Source organism: Moschus berezovskii, chromosome 18 (assembly GCF_049115385.1).
Source record: "Moschus berezovskii isolate FMDL1 chromosome 18, NW_MosBer_1.0, whole genome shotgun sequence".
Taxonomy (NCBI): Eukaryota; Metazoa; Chordata; class Mammalia; order Artiodactyla; family Moschidae; genus Moschus; species Moschus berezovskii.
This window is the reverse complement of record NC_142477.1, coordinates 70,126,099-70,145,753: the sequence shown is the minus strand read 5'-3', so window position 1 is coordinate 70,145,753 and position 19,655 is coordinate 70,126,099. Positions and strand designations below refer to the sequence as shown.

The 19,655-nt window shown below is 43.3% G+C and overlaps 1 protein-coding gene across 8 annotated transcripts in view; it reads right to left on the bottom strand.

Annotated features, from left to right (window-relative positions):
* Nucleotides 1-19,655, bottom strand: part of ARHGEF28 (Rho guanine nucleotide exchange factor 28) — a 347,353-nt gene that overhangs the window by 120,429 nt on the left and 207,269 nt on the right. Inside the window, exon 1 of one of the 8 annotated variants that reach the window (XM_055421869.2) lies at nucleotides 13,975-15,571. The exons of the other annotated variants lie outside the window; for them this stretch is intronic. Coding sequence (XP_055277844.2) covers nucleotides 13,975-14,059 — 85 coding nt within the window. The 5' untranslated portion in view covers nucleotides 14,060-15,571. Of the gene's footprint in view, nucleotides 1-13,974; nucleotides 15,572-19,655 lie in introns of those variants that run through there. 8 annotated transcript variants of the gene reach the window in all.

The following is a 19,655-nucleotide window of genomic DNA, read 5'->3' as shown; positions in this document are numbered from 1 at the left end:
CACCGCTGCTCTATCAGGAGTACTTTTCTCCTGGATACACAGAAGACTTGCTCCTTCCCTTTCTTTCTTCCACTCTCTACTCAAATGTTATCACAGAAGCTGACCGTTACATGTATCAAGCAGCAACCCCCTACACTCTGTCTTATTTTCTCCTACACCATGTAACATCACCTAGCATGTCATGTATTTATCATGGATTGTCTGTTTCCTTCTACTAGAAGGTAAGCTCCAGGAGAAGGGCGACTTTGCATGCTTTGTTCCTCCCCCAGTGCCTAGAACCACATTGGATATATAGTAGATACTCGGTAAAATATTCTTCAAAGGAGTGAATACTTTCTCATTAAGAAAAGAACAGAAACCCTGTACCAGGTGCAGCAAAAACACCCTCTTAAAGGCAATGCCAAAGAATGCTCAAACTACTGCACAATTGCACTCATCTCACATGCTAGTAAAGTCATGCTCAAAATTCTCCAAGCCAGGCTTCAGCAAAATGTGAACCGTGAACTCCCAGATGTTCAAGCAGGTTTTAGAAAAGGAAGAGGAACCAGAGATCAAATTGCCAACATCCGCTGGATCATGGAGAAAGCAAGAGTGTTCCAGAAAAACATCTATTTCTGCTTCATTGACTATGCCAAAGCCTTTGACTGTGTGGATCACAATAAACTATGGAACATTCTGAAAGAGATGGGAATCCCAGACCACCTGACCTGCCTCTTGAGAAACCTGTATGCAGGTCAGCAAGCAACAGTCAGAACTGTACATGGAACAACAGACTGGTTCCAAATAGGAAAAGGAGTACGTCAAGGCTGTATATTGTCACCTTGCTTATTTAACTTATATGCAGAGTACATCATGAGGAACGCTGGGCTGGAAGAAGCACAAGCTGGAATCAAGATTGCCGGGAGAAATATCAATAACCTCAGATATGCAGATGACACTACCCTTATGGCAGAAAGTGAAGAGGAACTCAAAAGCCTCTTGATGAAAGTGAAAGAGCAGAGTGAAAAGGTTGGATTGAAGCTCAACATTCAGAAAACTAAGATCATGGCATCTGGTCCCATCACTTCATGGGAAATAGATGGAAAAACAGTGGAAACAATGTCAGACTTTATATTTTGGGGTTCCAAAATCACTGCAGATGCTGATTGCAGCCAGGAAATTAAAAGACGCTTACTCCTTGGAAGGAAAGTTATGACCAACCTTGATAGTATATTAAAAAGCAGAGACATTACTTTGCCAACCAAGGTCCGTCTAGTCAAGGCTATGGTTTTTCCTGTGGTCATGTATGGATTGTGAGAGTTGGACTGTGAAGAAAGCTGATTGCCAAAGAATTGATGCTTTTGAACTGTGGTGTTGGAGAAGACTCTTGAGAGTCCCTTGGACTGCAAAGAGATCCAACCAGTCTATTCTAGAGGAGATCAATCCTGGGTGTTCATTGGAAGGACTGATGTTGAAGCTGAAACTGCAATACTTTGGCCACCTCATGTGACGAGTTGACTCACTGGAAAAGACTCTGATGCTGGGAAAGGTTGGGGGCAGGAGGAGAAGGGGACAACAGAGAATGAGATGGCTGGATGGCATCACCACTCTGTGGACATGAGTTTGAGTGAACTCCGGGAGTTGGTGATGGACAGGGAGGCCTGGCGTGCTGTGACTCATGGGGTCGCGGAGAGTCGGACACGACTGAGCGACTGAACTGAACTGAACTGATGGTCTGATAAGGTTTTCTCTGATTCTGAGGGGCTTCCTTGCCGAGCTATCCTTGCACTACTCCAGGTGGTGATGGGAGTGTGCTTTCTGATTCCTCCAATTAATCCACTTTTTCATTCATTCTCTTTTTCAGCACTTACTGACTACTGGTCCCCACACTCCCCGGCCTTCGGCCTCCGTCTCTGCCATTCCCTAAGCACAGTTACTATGGACGACCCCCAGGAGGTCCCCGCACAAGACTCAAGAGTCACGAGACTGTCCTCCTCCTCTGGCCACTTCCTGCCTGCTACCTCTGTGTTTTGTTCCCTGTCGTCTACCACACTGCAGTGATGAGAGTCTCATTTTGCCCCTCCTGTTAGGATAAGTAACTGTTCTGGTTGGTGTCTGAGCTGAAAACAGACACCCCATTGTGCAGACCATCACAGATGTTAAGAGCTTCCTGTGTGACCCTATCGATGTGCCCTCTCTAGCAGAAGCCCATAAATATTACTCTTTAATCTCTTATTTAAAATATCAGGTAGGTTATTTTTAAAGGAATAATGGGACTTCCCAGGTGGCATTAGTGGTAAAAAAAAAAAAAAAAAGCCCACCTGCCAATGCAGGTGATGTAAGAGATGTTGACTTCGATCCCGGGGTCAGGAAGATCCCCTGGAGGAGGGCATGGCAACCCACTCCAGTATTCTTGCCTGGAGAATCCCATGGACAGAGGAGCCTGGCGGGCTACAGTCCATGGGGTTGCAAAGAATTGAACTCAACTGAAGTGACTCAGCATGCATACACAGGTAGGTTTGCAAAGTAAAGGTACTTGAAGAAGATGATCGGGGCTGGGGGAGGAGGGAACATTAAAAGGAAGAGAGTAGAAGCCAACAATTAGATCCTTGAAGAGTAAGCATCTATTGGACACTTGTGCCATAATGGATACTTACACGGGTTAATGTCACTATTCTAGCTATCACACATAGAGCTCTGAACCAGGCACCATATGATTTTTATATATTAACTTGTTTGATTCCCAAAGCAACCCATTAAAAGCCATGCTATTTGTTATTTTTGCAGATTAGGAAACTGTGCTGCTATTTAATTAACTTACCAAGGTCACACAACTAGGAAACAGCAACTCTAGAGAGGCAGGTATTCTCCTAGGTAGTTCAAAGTACTTTATTTAATAATTGGAGTTACTCAGTATCCTACTTTATAAAACCAAAGAAAATGGTATTTGAGCAATGTCTGGTATTTTCCCATTAGGAAGTTTCATTAATAGGTTACAGTATGACTTGTACCCCAATGTATTTCTTCACTTCCTGCCCCTGGAGACCTACTGCCAGAATACAATGTGATCTGTGATGAGAAAACATTCATGCAATAGTAAATACATGATTTCATTTGGTTTACCCACACAACCGCATGCAAGGTAACCAGGAGAAAAAACCGAGAAGATACACTAAGATGCTAATTTCTATTTCTAGGTCACGGATGAAGCAAAGGTGCTTTTTCACTTTCAACACTTTCCTGTCTGTAATTTTTAGATTTCTGATAACCATTTTTACAACTAAAATAAGGGGAAAAAACTAAGTCATGGTTTAAAAACTTGCCTCCTGTTATGAAAGAACAGCTGTGGGATCTCATGCAAAATAGGTTATCAGTAAATCAACCATATCAGATAATAGGCATGTAAATGTGTTCACTGGAAATGTTTTACCCAAGCATCCATAGTATTGTTTTTACCTACCTGCTAACCCCACTCTCCCTAACCACAGGAGGTATTACCATGTTCATTTTGGAGACAAGGAGGTCTACAAAGGACAGCGGTCACCTCGAGACATTATTAAACAATAGAAGCAAATGCAAACACAGTGCTGACAGGAACATCCTTTCTCACTGCAGTTCAGCAACTCCCAAATTCAAAGCGAACTTTGCCAAATCCTAAAGCACACAGACAGTCTTTTCTACCCATGGTCCCAGTGTGCTGCAGAGGAAAGAGCAACGCTGCCCTCACAAATGATCATGAATACGGTTGAGGCACACTCAACCTTTCTCTTCTTGCCTGTTCCTCCTCTAATCCCTCTTGGGATTTTCCTGATATTGGGTTGGCTGAAAAGTTTGTTCAAGTTTTTCTGTATGATTTTATGGAAAAATCCAAACAAACCTATTGGGTAACCCAACTTTAGTCCTGACCTGGAACATCTCTTGGCCTCACTCTTCTGAGTTGGAATTTAGGTTACAAAGGGAAACCGTCCAAACTCCAAGATGAGCCTCAGCCCAGGAATTTCCTGCAGGTCACAGATAAGCTAACATTACTCAAAAGACTAGTTCACACCAAGATGAGTCTGGGAGAACCCAAAGAACGTTTGTCTACCAAACTACAGTGGCTCAAACATGGTTCCAAATGTTCAATTCAGCCTCAGAACTCACGTCATACTCCTGGGATCCTGTGAAAAAAGAAACATGAGCCCTGACATGAGATCAGGCCTGTCACCCAGCCCTATCTGCAGCTGTAACAGCTGAGAATGGAAGTGAACAGATCCAGAGGTGCTGGGGGTGAACCTTGTTTCCAGCCCTCGGCCTTGGAACCACTGCTGAAAACTCCTTCAAAACAACAAGTTACAACTTGGCACTCCAAAATCAGATCCTAAAAGCAGCCCTTTCTGCTGTTCTGAGAGGCCTAATTATCAAAATTATTGAGGAATAAAACTAACCTTTTCCCTCATAATACATTGAAGGCATCAAGGGAGGTAGGGAAAAAGAAGGAAGAGAGGAAAAGAAAATAGAGGCTCAGAGAATGCTACAACCTTCTCCCCACCCTTTCCAGGACCTCATTCCTAATTAGAGTAGTGCAAAGTAGCCCTCAAGAGAACACATGTTTATGTTTGAAAAAGGAGGACTCAAAGATGAAAATAACTTTTCTCTGCCCCTGCTTCCCCCAAGCTATCAAGGAGATGTTCAGTCATGTGTGGTGTGCAGGCTTTGGTGTGATTAGATTTAATCAGCAATTCCTGTTCTTCTTGATGCAGTTCTCCAAAGCCTGCAGCCAATTTGTCAAAAGACAGAAAAAACAGGCAAGCTGAGAGGAAAGAAACTAACAGGTTATACAAACTCCAGGACAGAAGTGAAAGACCTCACAGAAAGTGGCGGAACACGGACAGGACCACTTCGGGTGACCGTCGATTAAAACATATGGACAAACTGATAAGTGTACGTTATCATCACAAGAAACCCGACGAGTGGTTCAAACCTTGCATAATCTTATGGCAAGATACAGGCACATAAATATGATTGTGCCTACTTCAAAAGTCACCAGGAGCTCCGATTCTCCAGTACCTAGCCCTAGAACCACGTGTTTTTGCTCTACTTATTCCCCAAAGTAACTGAGCTCTACTACAGACAAGGAACTCCACTAGCAAAATAAAGACTTCTCCACTGAAATGAAAATTATTTCCATTTTTATTTTTTGAGGTATGATTTACATATAACATTAGTTTCAGGAGTTCAACATAATGATTTCTTATTTGTATATGTTGCAAAGTGATCACAGTAAGCCTGGTTAACATCCATCGCCTCATGCAGTTAGACAAAAATTTTCTTATGATGATAATTTCTAAAATCTACTCTCTCAGCAACTTTCAAACACTTTTTGCTTATTTGGGGTCTTAGCAAGAACCTTTTGAATTAGTGAGCACATAAATAATGGAAGCCAAGCACTGCCTGGCATGCCTCCAACTTGTTCTAGGTCTCTCCTGATTGGGAAACTCTACTTGCTTCCTGAATCCTGTTCCATTATCCTGAGCAACTTCAGGCAGGTTAGCCTGAATGACCACTGGATAGGAGACTTATTGCAATTCATAATGAGGGCTTTCCACTGGCATGGGCAACAGAGATCAAAGGCAGAAGACCCACCGGTTCTCTGCCTGCAGAGAACAGTGTGAATTGGGCTGGGGGCTGCTCTGAGGGTGGGTGGGCTGTTCTCCGCTCCAACTGGGGTTCTGAATGTGATCGCCTTGCAGGCTGCCCCACCCCATCACGAGGACAGCCACCACCAAGCACCCTCGCGAGTCAAGCAGGAGGGTCAGGGCCAGTTTTTCTGGGCTGTTCCCAGGTGCCTGAGGCTGAGAAAGGCTCCTCAAGATCCCACAGGCATCTGAGAGGAGCAGGAAATGGCTGCAGTGAGTTCTCGTGGCCTGCCACAGGCCCATCATGGGGCAAAGGAAGGGCCCCTGTGCCAGATATTTTTAGGGATACATGTGAGCCAGCAGCCAGGGGCAGAGATTCCCAGGTCTCTGTAGTATAAGAGCCAGGGCGAGGCCAAGTCAGGAAGGAGAGCCGCGGGGTCCTGAGCGACACCACGGAGAAGATCCAGTTGAAGGACTGTGGTCACAGATGCCAGAACACCCAATAAAACAAGCGTGCCTCAGAGAAGAGCCTAAGACAGGAAATCCATAGCAGAGCCCAGGAGGACCCAGAGGGCAGTCAACCTGGAGCCTCTTCCTCCCCCATTTTACCATACTCCCCACACCCCATACCAGCTTGGCAAGAAAGGGAGAAGAGAAGGAAGAAATCTGAGAGACTAGATATTTTACTTAAAGAGACCGAGCAGTTATCAAAAATGACTATTTTCATTATTGCATCAGACCAAGTTAGAGTAAAATATATCCCTTCTCCTCCCCACTGTCTAGGCTAGGACTTCATAAGATCAGATCTCTTATGGACAAAATAAAGAAATAAAGGCAAGAGGGGAAGCATGGTAGGAAGGGAGAGTTAGGGAGTTTGGTACGGACATTTACACACTGCTACGTTTAAAATGGATAACCAACAAGGACCTACTGTATAGCACAGGGAACGCTGCTCAGTGTTACGTGGCAGCCTGGATGGGAGGGGAGCCTGGGGGAGAATGTGTCTGTTGTGTCTTCGTCTCTCAGTCGTGTCTGACTCTTTGCAACCCCACGGACTGTAGCCCACCAAGGCTCCTCTGTTAATGGGATTCTCCAGGCAAGTGTACTGGAGGGGGTTGCCATTCCCTTCTCCAGGGGATCTTCCCAACCCCGGGATCGAACCCAGGTCTCCTGCATTGCAGGCAGATTCTTTACTGTCTGAGTTACCAGGGAAGCCCTACCCGGGGGAGAATGAAGACATGTATATGTATGCCTGAGTTGGTTCTATCACAATATTGTTAATTGGCTATTCAGTTCAGTAGCTCAGTCGTGTCCGACTCTTAATTGGCTATACTTCAATATAAAATAAAAAGTTTAAAAAGTAAAGACAAAATGAAAACTGAGTGTAGTGCAGTAAAAACGTGCATAATACGCTTTCATATTTACTGCTTACTTTCTATGATCCAGCCACTGGAAATGTGAAAATATGTCAGCCAGCCTCCACCTTCAAGGAATTCAGTGTCTTATGGGTTAAGAGACAGTAAATAATAGCTGTAATACAGCAATGTGATGCCTGTTATAAAACTATACGCAAGTCACAATGGCACAAAGCATAGAACAATGAAATTGAGGGAATTCAGGGGAGGCTTCCAGAATAAAGGACCCTCAGGCAGCATCTTGAAGGACAAGTTAGAGACTTCAAGTTGGAAGTGGGATAAACAGTGACCTGAATTTGCTAAACAAAAAGTAAAAGGGGAGGGGAGAGATGTACTGAAGGAAAGTGAAGGAAACTGAACTGAACACTCAAGCTTTGGGGGGGTGGGAGGCGAGAATCATGGCAGAAATAGACCCCCAGAGACTAGAATGCGCATCTGGACTTTAGTGGGACCCACCACAAGACTGCTTATCCTCACGCGTGTGCAGTATTTCCTCCTTCTATGGACTGGCTTCTCCCAGCTAACAGCTTTCAGTTCCACCCTTCCATCACTGCTACCCAAGAAGGAAGACACTCCTTCCAAATTCCAGTTTGAAGAACACCAAGCAAACACTCTGATTGGCCAGCTTGGGGTCATGTGCCCACCCTGGGCCAATAGTTGTGACCAGACAGGAGGAGGGTTGTGACTGGCCCACCTGAATGGGATGCCCGTCTCACTGCATCCCGGAAGATGAGGCCACATGAGAAGGTGGCAGCATCATTTGGACCCGTGCCCAGAGCAGTGGAGGGGCCACACATTAAAGAATGAGAGTGCTGTGCAGCGAAGGGCAGGAGAATGCCAGAAGCAAGTGTCCAGGCGGTTTAACACTCGGTGTCTCTCTCTGTTTTGTGCCCCATGGCTGAGCAGCACACAGAGACAGGCTATCGTCCATCACTTTGACACACTCCGGGCACATCTGACTGTCCACCTGCTTGGAAGGACAGTCTGTTAAAATTTCATTCCAGACTTCTCTGGTAGTCCACTGGCTAAGAATCCACCCACCAATCCAAGGGACATGGGTTTGACCCCTAGTCCAGCAGACTCCACAACCAAGCCCACATGCCTGGAGCCTGTGCTCCACGAGTAGAGAAACCACCGCAATGAGAAGCCCACACACCACAGTGAAGACCCAGTGCCATCATAAAAAACAAACAAAAAGAAAACAAGCCCACCCCTCACCACAGGCTACTGAAATGGCATCCCTTTCAAGATACCCTCAACTTGAACTAGTCTCTTCACCGTGAACTTCAACAGTAATTTGTCCTGAACTCTCCTATAGGACTTATCACATTTTCCCTTAGTTCTCCCTTAACTAATGCATCTGAATAAACAACCCATTGGTCCTTCCCCAAAACTGGAGTGGTAGGGATGAAGCTCTTGAACATGGGGTAATAAATTAGAATAATGTCTCCTCTCCACTGCTGGGGATTAATGCAGACATGTACCTTGCCTAAGAATTTGAACTAACTCAAAATAAAGGAAACAAATCAGTTTCAAATAGTTGGCAAAGTATTTGTTTAACTAAAGGGAGCCATGAGGGGTATGTAGCTATGTGGTTTGGCAACAGCCTTCTTCTCTCAGGCTGACAAAGGCAGGCCTCCGGGCAGAGTCTGAAATTGAAACTGCTCTGCATGAGGTTAAACACTATCTTCATTGTAAGCCAACGAAATCTTAGCAGGTTATGTCACCTTTAGGAAAATGTTTCTCTTCCTTAATAAGGGTCTCTGTAGTGACTTTTTCCTCCTATGGTATTCAGGCATCCTTTGGGGAATTTCTAGATGAAATGCACATATGTCCATGAAAGGGTGTGTATTCGATAAAACTTCTTGAAAGAAAGGAAGGAAGGGAGGGCAGGAAAGAGGAAGACGGCAAGTAAGCCCATGAGACAAGAGTACCTCACGTCTCAAAATTATCATTAAATCTTCTGAAATAGCATCATACCGTTCAAACGCACTGGGTCAGGGATTAATTTTCACACTGAGTACCTGCTCTCCAAACACTAAATGAGCTCATGAGACAGGCCAAGACAGTGGTCTCCTGATTCTTACTCCATCCCCAGCACACTCACTCTCTCTGGCTTCAGCTTTGTCTGAGACAAACCTAGGAATCTCCCAAGACGCACAGGAAGCTCTCTCGCCCATCCTTTCCCCAGTTCCTCCTGCCTCTCCTGCCCCTCACCCGACTATCCAGTGCTGCAGTCATCCACCAGCTCTTCTCTCAAACGAGGGGTGTGTGTCAGTACGAGACACATATGTGTGAAGATGTGTCAAGACAGTGGAGACAGTGCTCCCGGAGTGCTCCCCAGTTCCCCCCGAGTGCTCCCCAGTTCCCACTGCCACCTCTATTTCTCGTCCCAAGACACATAAGACAGGGAGAAGCTAGGGTCGTGAGACACAGTGGCACCCACTGACTATAAGACAGCTACTCAGTGAATTTACCATCTTTTATCTCTACTGAGAGGTGGTAAAATACACGAGGAAGAACAAAACCTCTGAAGTCAAGGACTATGTTCTGTCGTAGGTCTGGTTCTGCATTTATTAGTCTAATCTTGGGCAACTCAGTTCATCTCTCCGAGCCTCAGCAGGCATGCGTGCTAAGTTGCTTCAGTTGTGTCTGACTCTTTGCAACCCTATGGACTGTAGGCTCCCCAGGATTCTCTGTCCATGGGATTCTCCAGGCAAGAATGCTGGAGTGGGTAGCCATTCCCTTCTCCGGGGATCTTCCCGACCCAGGGATTGAACCTGGGTCTCCTGCATTGCAGGCAGATTCTTTACCATCTGAGCCACTGGGGAAGCCCCTGAACCACAGAGCCCCCAACTAATAAATGAAGATGATGACCATATCTGACATACAGGTCTTTTACAAGATAACATATGTGCAAACCACCTTATAAACACAATGAATGAATGCCATTCATTCTTTTCTTTCCTTCCTTTTCCCATGTAATTGTTATCTGCACTTCTTGGTATGGAGTTGGAAATAACTTTAAAACTCTTTAAGCCTCAGTTTCCTCAACTGTTAAACAGATGCAATATCTCTCAGAATTATTTTGAGAATCAGATATTACAAGTGTCAAGTACCCACCTCAGCTTAGTAAACAATGGTTATTATGATTAATAAAGTAGTACACAAATACTAGTTATTTTGACTATGACTACAGAAAGTTTGGTGCTATCTCAGCTCTCCAAGGTCATTAAGTTTTCATACAGGCATTGCCTCTCGCACCAGCAAAAAAAGAAAAAAAAGAGCAGTCTTTCACACTTTGTGTCACTGTGTGTGTGTGTGCCTAGGCACTCAGTCAAGCCCAACTCTTGCGACCCCAAAGACTACAGCCTGCCAGATCCTCTGTCCATGGGATTCTCCAGGCAAGGATACTGGAGTGGGTTGCCATTTCCTGCTCCAGGGGATCTTCCCAACCCAGGAATCAAACCCGGGTCTCCTGCATTGCAGGCGGTCTGTGATGGACAGGAGCTGGAAAAGGAGAGAGTGAGACCCAGGGCATAAGCAAATGAAAGGCACAAAAAGAAGAACCGCTCGGCACTTACTGGGGCCTGATGATTTATACTAAGGATGCATTTGAAAGACTGAATAGTTACCAGGAACAGGTAAAATCCAATCCTTACATTTTTTAATTTTTCATGAATAAATATTGTTTCTTGGTTGAATCTCCTACTGAAATCAACAAAATAAAAATCCAGGCATTCCTGAAGTCCCTGAAGCAAACAATCATGGATTCTGACCCACTCCAATTATTAACCACTATGGTCCCAGGATGGCTTGTCCTGGGCTGCCCACCATATGCCAAAGGCAACTCTGAGAACCCCAGGAATAGCTGTTGGGCAGTTTGGTTTCAACTGCTTTCACCCCCTGTTTACATCACTTTACCCTCGACACATCAGTCCATTCCAAAGGTCCTACTTCTAAGTTAGAGCCTCTTCTCTTTCCTTATGAGGACATGAAGATAAGTACTAGTTGCAGTTTTAAGTTCATACGTAAGTATTGATGGATTTCTGCTAATCCAATTTTCCTCTTATTACTACACCCTCTAAATTTTCACATCTCTCCAAACAAGCCAGTAATATGTGCATGTGTCTATCAAAGAACAGTGATAAGGACAGCAGGGGATATTAAAAGACAGAGAATACTAACAAGGAGGATCGGCACAGAAAAAGAAGAGGGAATAAAAAATATTTCTAACCAAATATTAAAGGTTTGCTTATAAGCCAGAAATTCCAAGCTCTCAATACCTTCTTTGTGATTTCCCAGGAGGCCAGAACCTACATCCTGAGAATGATGTTGGTGATTATTAGAAGGAAGGAAAGAATAAGGAAGAAACTCAAGACATCTTAAAGCCTGGAGAAATAATTAGATCATTTTCCAAGGGACAAGAGATCATAGATCATCACAATCTAGCCACGGGGCTGAAAAAAATCAGGTTTCTCAGTGTTTCTTCTACTGCCAGGAGACATGGAATCCATTCCCAATGCTAAGATCCTTGTAAGCAGAGATAGGATCTATCTGGTTCACTACTTCATCCACCCTCTAGGAAGTGTCTGGCACCCTGAGTGCTTGTTGAGCACTCAAATAATTCCCTATCACTTCACTTCTTTGGATCCCATCATTCTCATCTGTAAAATGAGGTGGTTGGGCCCATTGATCTCTAAGGCCCTTTTGGTCTGGGATTCCACTCAGCTGACATTAGAAACAGTGTAACCAAAGCCATCCTTCGCAACTGGTCATCACCGTTTCAAGAGGAAGGAAGCCTGGGATGCCGGCAATCCTCAGCTCTCTGCTGCCCACCTTAGCTTCACTTGTCTGCTGTTTACTGGCAGCAAATAGCTAATGATTTTCATATCTCAGGTACCTGCTTTCACTTGAATCCAGTTTAATTTATACATAACTATGTTATGACTTTCTGCTGGAGTTCAAACTGGCTGTGCTCCAACTTTGGATTTCAAAGGAGAACGTGATTAATGCATTCCCTACAACTCCACTGGACTCTGAGGGTTCTCCATCGGCCTCCTAATCATTAATCTCACATCTCTCCAGGTTGTTAGACTACCCAGGCCCCCCACAACACTGGCATCCTGCCCGCCAGCCAGGTAATACATTTAAATACAAAACTATATAAAACAGATTATTCCCCAAATTTGAGTGAGAATTAGCACAAAGATTAAGGAGTCTTAAAGAACTGCTACCTGCCCTCAAGAAGTTCACCATGCACCAGAACTAGTAATATTCATTCTAAAGAATTAAGGACTTGGTGTAGCTCCTGTCCCAGAAGTCATTTAAAAGTTTAAAAAAAAAATTATTTGGAAATAAATTCAAGCTTACAGAAACGCTGAGTGAATAAAAATAACACAAAGAACACTAATACTTGCCCTTTACCCAGACTCACCTATCGTTAACATTTCACTCCGGTTTCCATGGGCACCTGAGCTTGCTTACACATGCACATGATTTTGCTCTTCGGATTCTTCCCCCCACCCCCGAACTATTTAATAGTAAGTCACATTTGAATCATGGCTCTTTACCCCAAAAGCAGCAGCAATTAAATTTTAAAACAGGAGAACAGAATGTTGTAGAAATGGTTTAAGTCCCCAGTGACAGAATTTCAAGGATGGCAATGAACAGCGTGGGAGGTTTGTTCAGGGTGAAGCTTTCTAGGACTCTTACAGAGTCAGCTCAACTTATTCCTGGGGTTGGGAGCCTTGATTTCAGCCCAAGAGCAAATACACACACACACACACACACACACACACACACACACACCCCTCTTTTTATTTTAGAAGGAAAAATCCTTGAAGTAAATCAGGTACGTGGACAACTGCCAGCCCTCATTTTTCTCCAGGAAAAGCAGAGGGCAATGTGGCGGGTCATTCTGTTCTCAGATGATTTGGCCCTCCCTGCCCCCGCCCCCGCCACCCAGGATAAAGCCACAACAACAGCCCACTTGCAGAAACACCTCTTCTGCTTGCAAGCTCACAAACATGTTTCTTTCTCTTTGAATTAAAAACATAACTGCACAAAGTTCCTCCACAAGACAAGAAAGGGTTGCTCACTACCTTTGTAGCTTGGATCAACCTCAGAAGGCAACAATCCCCACCTGCCAGGGGTGGTGTACCAGATACTCAGGCCACCTCCGCTATTCCCTAAGACCATCTTATCTCCTGGTTTCCAGGACCTGCACCACGAGAGTGGGGTGCAGGTGAGGGGGAATAAGCAGTGTGAAGCCACGCCATCATTAATCATACTGCAAATAATAACTCTTCTTCCTTAAGCAGTAAAGCTTTTTGCATACTGGTTATTATTGTTAATAAACTTTTTAATATATGACTGCATCCCCTGGAGAAATACAGGCTTTTTAGCTGAAATTAATTTCTTAAAATCCCTTCCTTAGAGCATCTACAAAATCAAGAAAGTAGTATAGAAAAGAGAGACCTTTCTTAGGTATTAAGGGAAAAAAAAAAACCTTTTTTTAATTAGCACACACTTGAAAACTACAAACACAGCAGAAACCTGGTACTGAATGCACACAGAGTTCTCTGTAAATCCCACAAAGACCAGACACTTTTAAATCAACAAGACTCCTCACTGTCAAGGTAACGCCAAGGTAACTCTGAGCAAATGATTCCAAAACATTTACCTTGTACTAAGGTCCCTGTTTTTTGTTTTTTTTTTTAAGGGAATAGCGCATGCACAATACAGCACAAAGGTAAATTCAAAGTGAAAGGAACACAAGAAGGGTGAGTAGGTTTACTTCAGAGGTCTACTGTAAAACACTTACATTGTGGGTTTTACAAAGACACATACAAACACGCACTTCATCAGAAAGAGTTCTGCAAAGCAATGAGGAAAAGAAAGGTAAGAAGAGGAAGACGCCTGCCTTGGCTCCAGGAGAAGTAAAAGATCCCACGAGCTACCTTGTTTGGACGCCCTCCGTCGAATCTTCATTTTGGGGAAGGAAGGCCACGAGTAGTTAAAAGGTGAGTCCGAGTCAGAATCCATCTTTTTGTCTTGATGAAATCAAACAGACTCAACAGCAGAGACTCGGGAAGAACTGGGGCGTCCCCAGGCAGGAGGCGAGTCTCCCGTGTGATGTAAAAGGAAGGGATGGGGCTGGGTGAAAGCTGCGAACACCGGGGCGGGAGAGGCAATAAATGTTTTGCTTCCTTCAGGCGTTCAGGCATGTAGACCAAGGAGGAGGCTGTAAATATTCAAGCCAAACTGAGAAAGTACCAGGAGGTGAGCGCGGCCCCTCAGAGTGGCACGGGTACACCGCAGTCCAGTTATTCAAAAGGTCACTGGGAGCAAATGAATCATTAACTCTTCTCCTTGCTGGAAATGGAAGCAAAGAAGAAAGGTAACTGCGAACTGAAAGAGAGTCGCCTGGAACTCAAGAAAAGCTTCCCAAGGCAGGCGCCTGTTTTGGTGGGGAGCTAGGGGATGCTTTTCTCAGAAAAGCCACCCTGTGCAGCGTGAGATAAAGGTTGAGGTTTATGTGTGTGGACAGCCAGAAAGCTCTGGTACATAGGCAAATAAAGGCCGTCATACACAGGGCAGGGGTTTTTCCAGAGCAGACTATTCTTTCATACGATTGGCAGGTTTGGCAGCTTTTCAGATCTAAGAGCCAAAACAGCTCTGATAATTCATTTAACAATCCAGTCTCCCCATCCTTTTAATCCTCAAGGGGCTGGAAGCTTTAACTTTCATCCAGAATTGTAGTTATCTCATTAAATTTATGCAGAGTCATCTACTTTATTCTTTAGCACAACTGGGGCATTTTTTTCCCTCAAATTGTCACCAAGTTTGGTCGTCGTCAGTCATAAGGTGCTGGGTGCCTTTGGGACTCTGATGCACACTTTTATTCCATCTCAATAGAGCTAGTGACTAATTTATACAGCCTCCCTGAACAACTCTTTGGTAATTAGCATTCAGTAGAAGCCTGTTACTGCCTCCCCATAAATCGTGACACTGCTCAAACTTACTTCTCTAAATCCCGACAAGCAGGCACACAGATACACTGGCCTCGAATAAGCTCAAGTACAGCAGCCAAGATCGTGGCAGAAAAAGAGTGCACCCTAAGTCTCATCCAGAAGTCTCTTTTAAGCATAGAAGTATTGTGCTCTGTTTTGAGGTCATCTGACGGCCAAATAAACTTTAAAGGCAAGTGGGAACAAGATGAGGATCTTTTCAGCTCTGCAGATCTGGAAATGACACTATGTGTCTTAATGAACACCCATTTCTTTACTTCAATTAGTTCCTAAACTGTTGGCACTCTCATGCCATGCAGTGTGAGAAAATAAGACACATACCTGCTCTCTAATAGTCAATCCTGTCTGATTGGGTAGGATTTGGGTGAGAGGTACAGCTAGATGTGAAAAAAGGGAGAAATCCCTTACTTTCAAATTCAAATCAGAGTTACATGTAACCTTTGTGTTTTCATATTGTTTGTTTCGTAAACATAGCATACAAGTAGATAAAAAATACAACTAGAAGGTAATTTCTAGCATTACAACTAAGTAAAAACACACAATATATTCTCTACTTTGTGACCTTTTATTTGAAAAGTATATATTTTTCTTACTCAGCTGGGTGCAATTATAAGGAAAGAGTACTCTCAACTCTAATACTAGATAAGGTTTTAGTACACATGCATCTTTCTATAAGAAAATAGACAAAGTTTTGTGAATGGGTTTCCATTTATTCTGTTTTAGAACTGAAAACATTGTAGGCAGCTGTGCAATGAGTGAATGATGTGCACAGTTAAGTCCTAACCTGCAGATGAAGAGTCTTTCTATGACAGCCGCGGTATTTTCAGCATCTGATGGGCGACTAAAAGTGTGCATCTGCACCAAAAAAGCTATGTGAGCTCCAGGAAAATGTTTAAACATATTTTGCATTTTATTCATCATGGCAAGAACAATACATTTGCAAAGAACAATACTAAGGGTAGAAAAGACCCTTTGTTCTCTAAGGTTCCAGACAATTCTTGGGGTGTGCACAGGACTCCTGGCTGCCTGAGAGATGTCCAGAGACCCAGGAAAGCGAACCTCCTCCAGTGGAAATAATTACCATTTGAAAACGAAAGTACTAGGTCAGGAGATACTGTTATCTTTCTCATTATCACAGTTTTAGAACCACTTAACCAGGATAAATCCCAGGTCAGCAAACTACTGAAACAGGCTGCTCCTCTATTGACCATCAGAGACAGGTCAGAAGACCTTCAGGACAATGCAAAGACACAAAGGAACTTTGCAAAATGCAGATCTGTGAGCTGTCAGGTAGATCCGTCTAAATCTAATTTTCCCCAAAGTACAGTCCTGGTTGACCAATTCCATGTCAACTTATTGTTGATATCAAAATTATTCCAGCAATAAAACTACTAGTACTATCCAACTGGTACATGTGAGAAGCCCAACAAGAGACTCTCCAACCTCATTTGCTTTATTATTTATCAACCTTGTTTAATGAATGAATTAAGTGTGCTCACCGGCAGTGCATAGTTAACATAAAAAGTGGAGTATTGTGTTGACACAGTCCTTTTTCTAGGCCAGCTCATTTTCCTACCAAAGAATTTCTCCTAAATATGGGTCACTTATCCTCCTTACTATCTATGGTAATTGAGTTCCACCCCCCCACCATTGGGTCAATGTGATTGCATTTAAATTAATTCAAGATGTTATTTACATCTCATTCATATTCAACAGCTTAATTTCTTTGCTTTCTCTGACTGGCTGATTACAATTGCAGTTGGCAGAATTCAACAATATATCCCCAAGGCCACTTTCTCACCAGTTATCATACAACCATGACAACATAAGAATGTAAATGATTTCATCAGCTTTACTGTGCCTCCTTTAATTAAAAATCCTTTACTTAAAAAATAAAGTCACAATTATCCAGGACACATACTGTCACCTACTTTTCAATCTTGATAAAACGGAACCTCCCTGGAAGACTATTCATATTTTGATTTAAATTACAGCATTTGTACGGCTTTCTCATCCTCCAATGGGATCCAAAATTCCTTGAGGGCAAGAACTGTGTTTTATATTCATATTTTTAAAGAACCACACGCTGAAAAGAAAAAGCATGGGGTTTTGGAGACAAATACAGATGGTCCCCAGCTTATGACGGTTCAACTTTACCAATAATTTTGATCTTTTTCCAGACTAGTGATATGCCCTATGATAGTCTGGCGTGATGCTGGGCAGTGGCAGTGAATGCAGCCCCCCGTCAGCCACATGATTATGAGGTTAAACAACCTGTACATTTATAGCCATTATTCACCTGCAATGCAGGAGCCATACGAGACACAGGCTCGATCCTGGATCCAGAAGATACCCTGGAGAAGGGCATGGCAACCCATTCCAGTATTCTTGCCTGGAGAATCCCATGGACAGAGGAGCCTGGTGGCTACAGTCCATGAGTTGTAAAGAGTTGGACGTGACTGAAGCAACTTAGCACACATGATATTCAACACTTTAAAACAGGCTTTGCGTTAGATGATATTGCCCAATTCTAGGCTAATGTACACGTTCTGAGCACACTGAAGACAGGCTAGGCTAAGCTAGGATCTTCAGCAGGTTAGATTTATTAAATGCATTTTGACTGATGATATTTTCAACTTACAATGATTTTACTGGGGCATGACCTCATGAGAAGTCAGGAAAGATCTGGGTTATTTACCTGGTGGAGCTGACCAAGTCACGCACTTTCTGACCCTCAGGCGTCTCCTATGAAATGAGTGACATCTATACTTCAAAGGGTGGTGAGGATAAATGAGACTATGACAGTAGAGAACACACGTTTTCGCTAAATCCCAGCTTACATGTTAAATGTTGGTAACATTTGCCTTTGACTATATTTCTCTTCTAAGTTACAGACACTGAAGGATGCGTATCTTCACTTCAAGAGTAATAGCTTGATTTTCAAAACAGAGACATGGCAACGTACAAAGAAGTTCCAAGGACATCATACCCAAACAGAAAAAGGAGGAGGATTTGTTTTGCTTCTCTGCTCCACTGTTTGACCACCAGAGACAACAGTTTTTAACACAGTTAAACACAGTCTTGCGGAAAAAGTAAAAAAAAAAAAAAAAATACAGACAAGAGACAGCAGGACCCAAGATGCAAGGACAAGCCTATCTTGGATAACTTCAACCACACACAGTGGTAATTTCAAGCCTCAAGTTCCAGCATTAGGTGAAAGTTTCAGAGATGATCAATCTTTCTCCAAAACCTCTAGAAGGCACCATGGCATTGCTCCAAGTTCAACAGAAGCAGTTCTTTGCTGGAAAACATCGTTACCTTGCTTGGGTACCAGGTGCAATGGTTGGCTTTCACTGGGAGGCCATGTTTTACAGAAAACAAGGATTTTTAAAACCACAGTTTGGGACTTTCCTGGTGGTCCAGAGGTTAGAACTTTGCCTTCCAATGCGGGGGTGGGGTGGTGGTGGTACATGTTTGAACCCTAGTGGGGCTAAGATCCGACAAACCTCGGGACCAAAACACCAAAATATAAAACAGAAACAATGCTGTAACAAATTTTAAAAGATTTTAAAAATAGTCCACATCCAAAAAATCTTATTTTAAAGAGCACGGCTCATGTCCACATGTAAGATGTGCTCACTGTGAGCCGGGGTAGGAAGCACACACTCACATCCCCAGGGTCACGCTATCTCAGGGCCATTAAACTCACTTGAGTCTAGAACCACCCGAGGTTCAGATTATTTTCTCCCTATCTCCTCTCCCTATTTAATTTTTTAAACAGAGTCTAGAAAGTTAAATTTGCATAAAGTAGACACAAAGTAGGAGCGTGGTAGAGATGCGAGTTTGATCCCTGGATCAGGAAGATCCCCTGGAAAAGGAAATGACAATCCAATCCAGTATTCTTGCTTGGGAAAATCCATGGACAAAGGAGCCTGGTGGGTGACTGTCCAGGGGTCACAAAGAACTGGACACAACTGAGCACGGGCACACACACACACACACACACAAAGGAGCATGATACAATAGTGGTCACAAACTGGATGACGTCATTCATAATACCACCTTACTTTAAAAATAGTAACTTTTTAAAAATTTCTTACCTACCGTAATTACCTTAATTTATCTGAACAAAAACTCTGCATGCCTCTTCACAAGTTCTGTATACCCCCTTATGTCATCCTACTATCTAAGGGGGAAAAAATGGACACAACCTAGAGAGCCAACAAACGAGATTAGTTGTATTATGATAAATGCACCCGTAATATAAGAGAAGAAAATACTCAAAAACACTTTAAGATAGGAAAATAATGGATTTTCTGACCAAAGTAACATATTAATGAATTATTTTGCCAAAGCTTCCACAAGCATTTAGTATTACTAACAGATGGAGGTTCTACTGAGATGATTCTCTAAGAAAAGAGAGATCCTTAGTGGACCTCTTTTGTTCTCAGGTATAACTTGAAAGAATGAGGATAAATTCATTAAATATTCCTGAATGATACATTATGAAGAATTTTTAATTTACCCCGAAGAGGCAGCTGTGGATAGTAGACATGAGGGCTCTTTGGGGCAGAAGAAGCAAGAATATGGGCCATGAGTTTGCAGAGAGA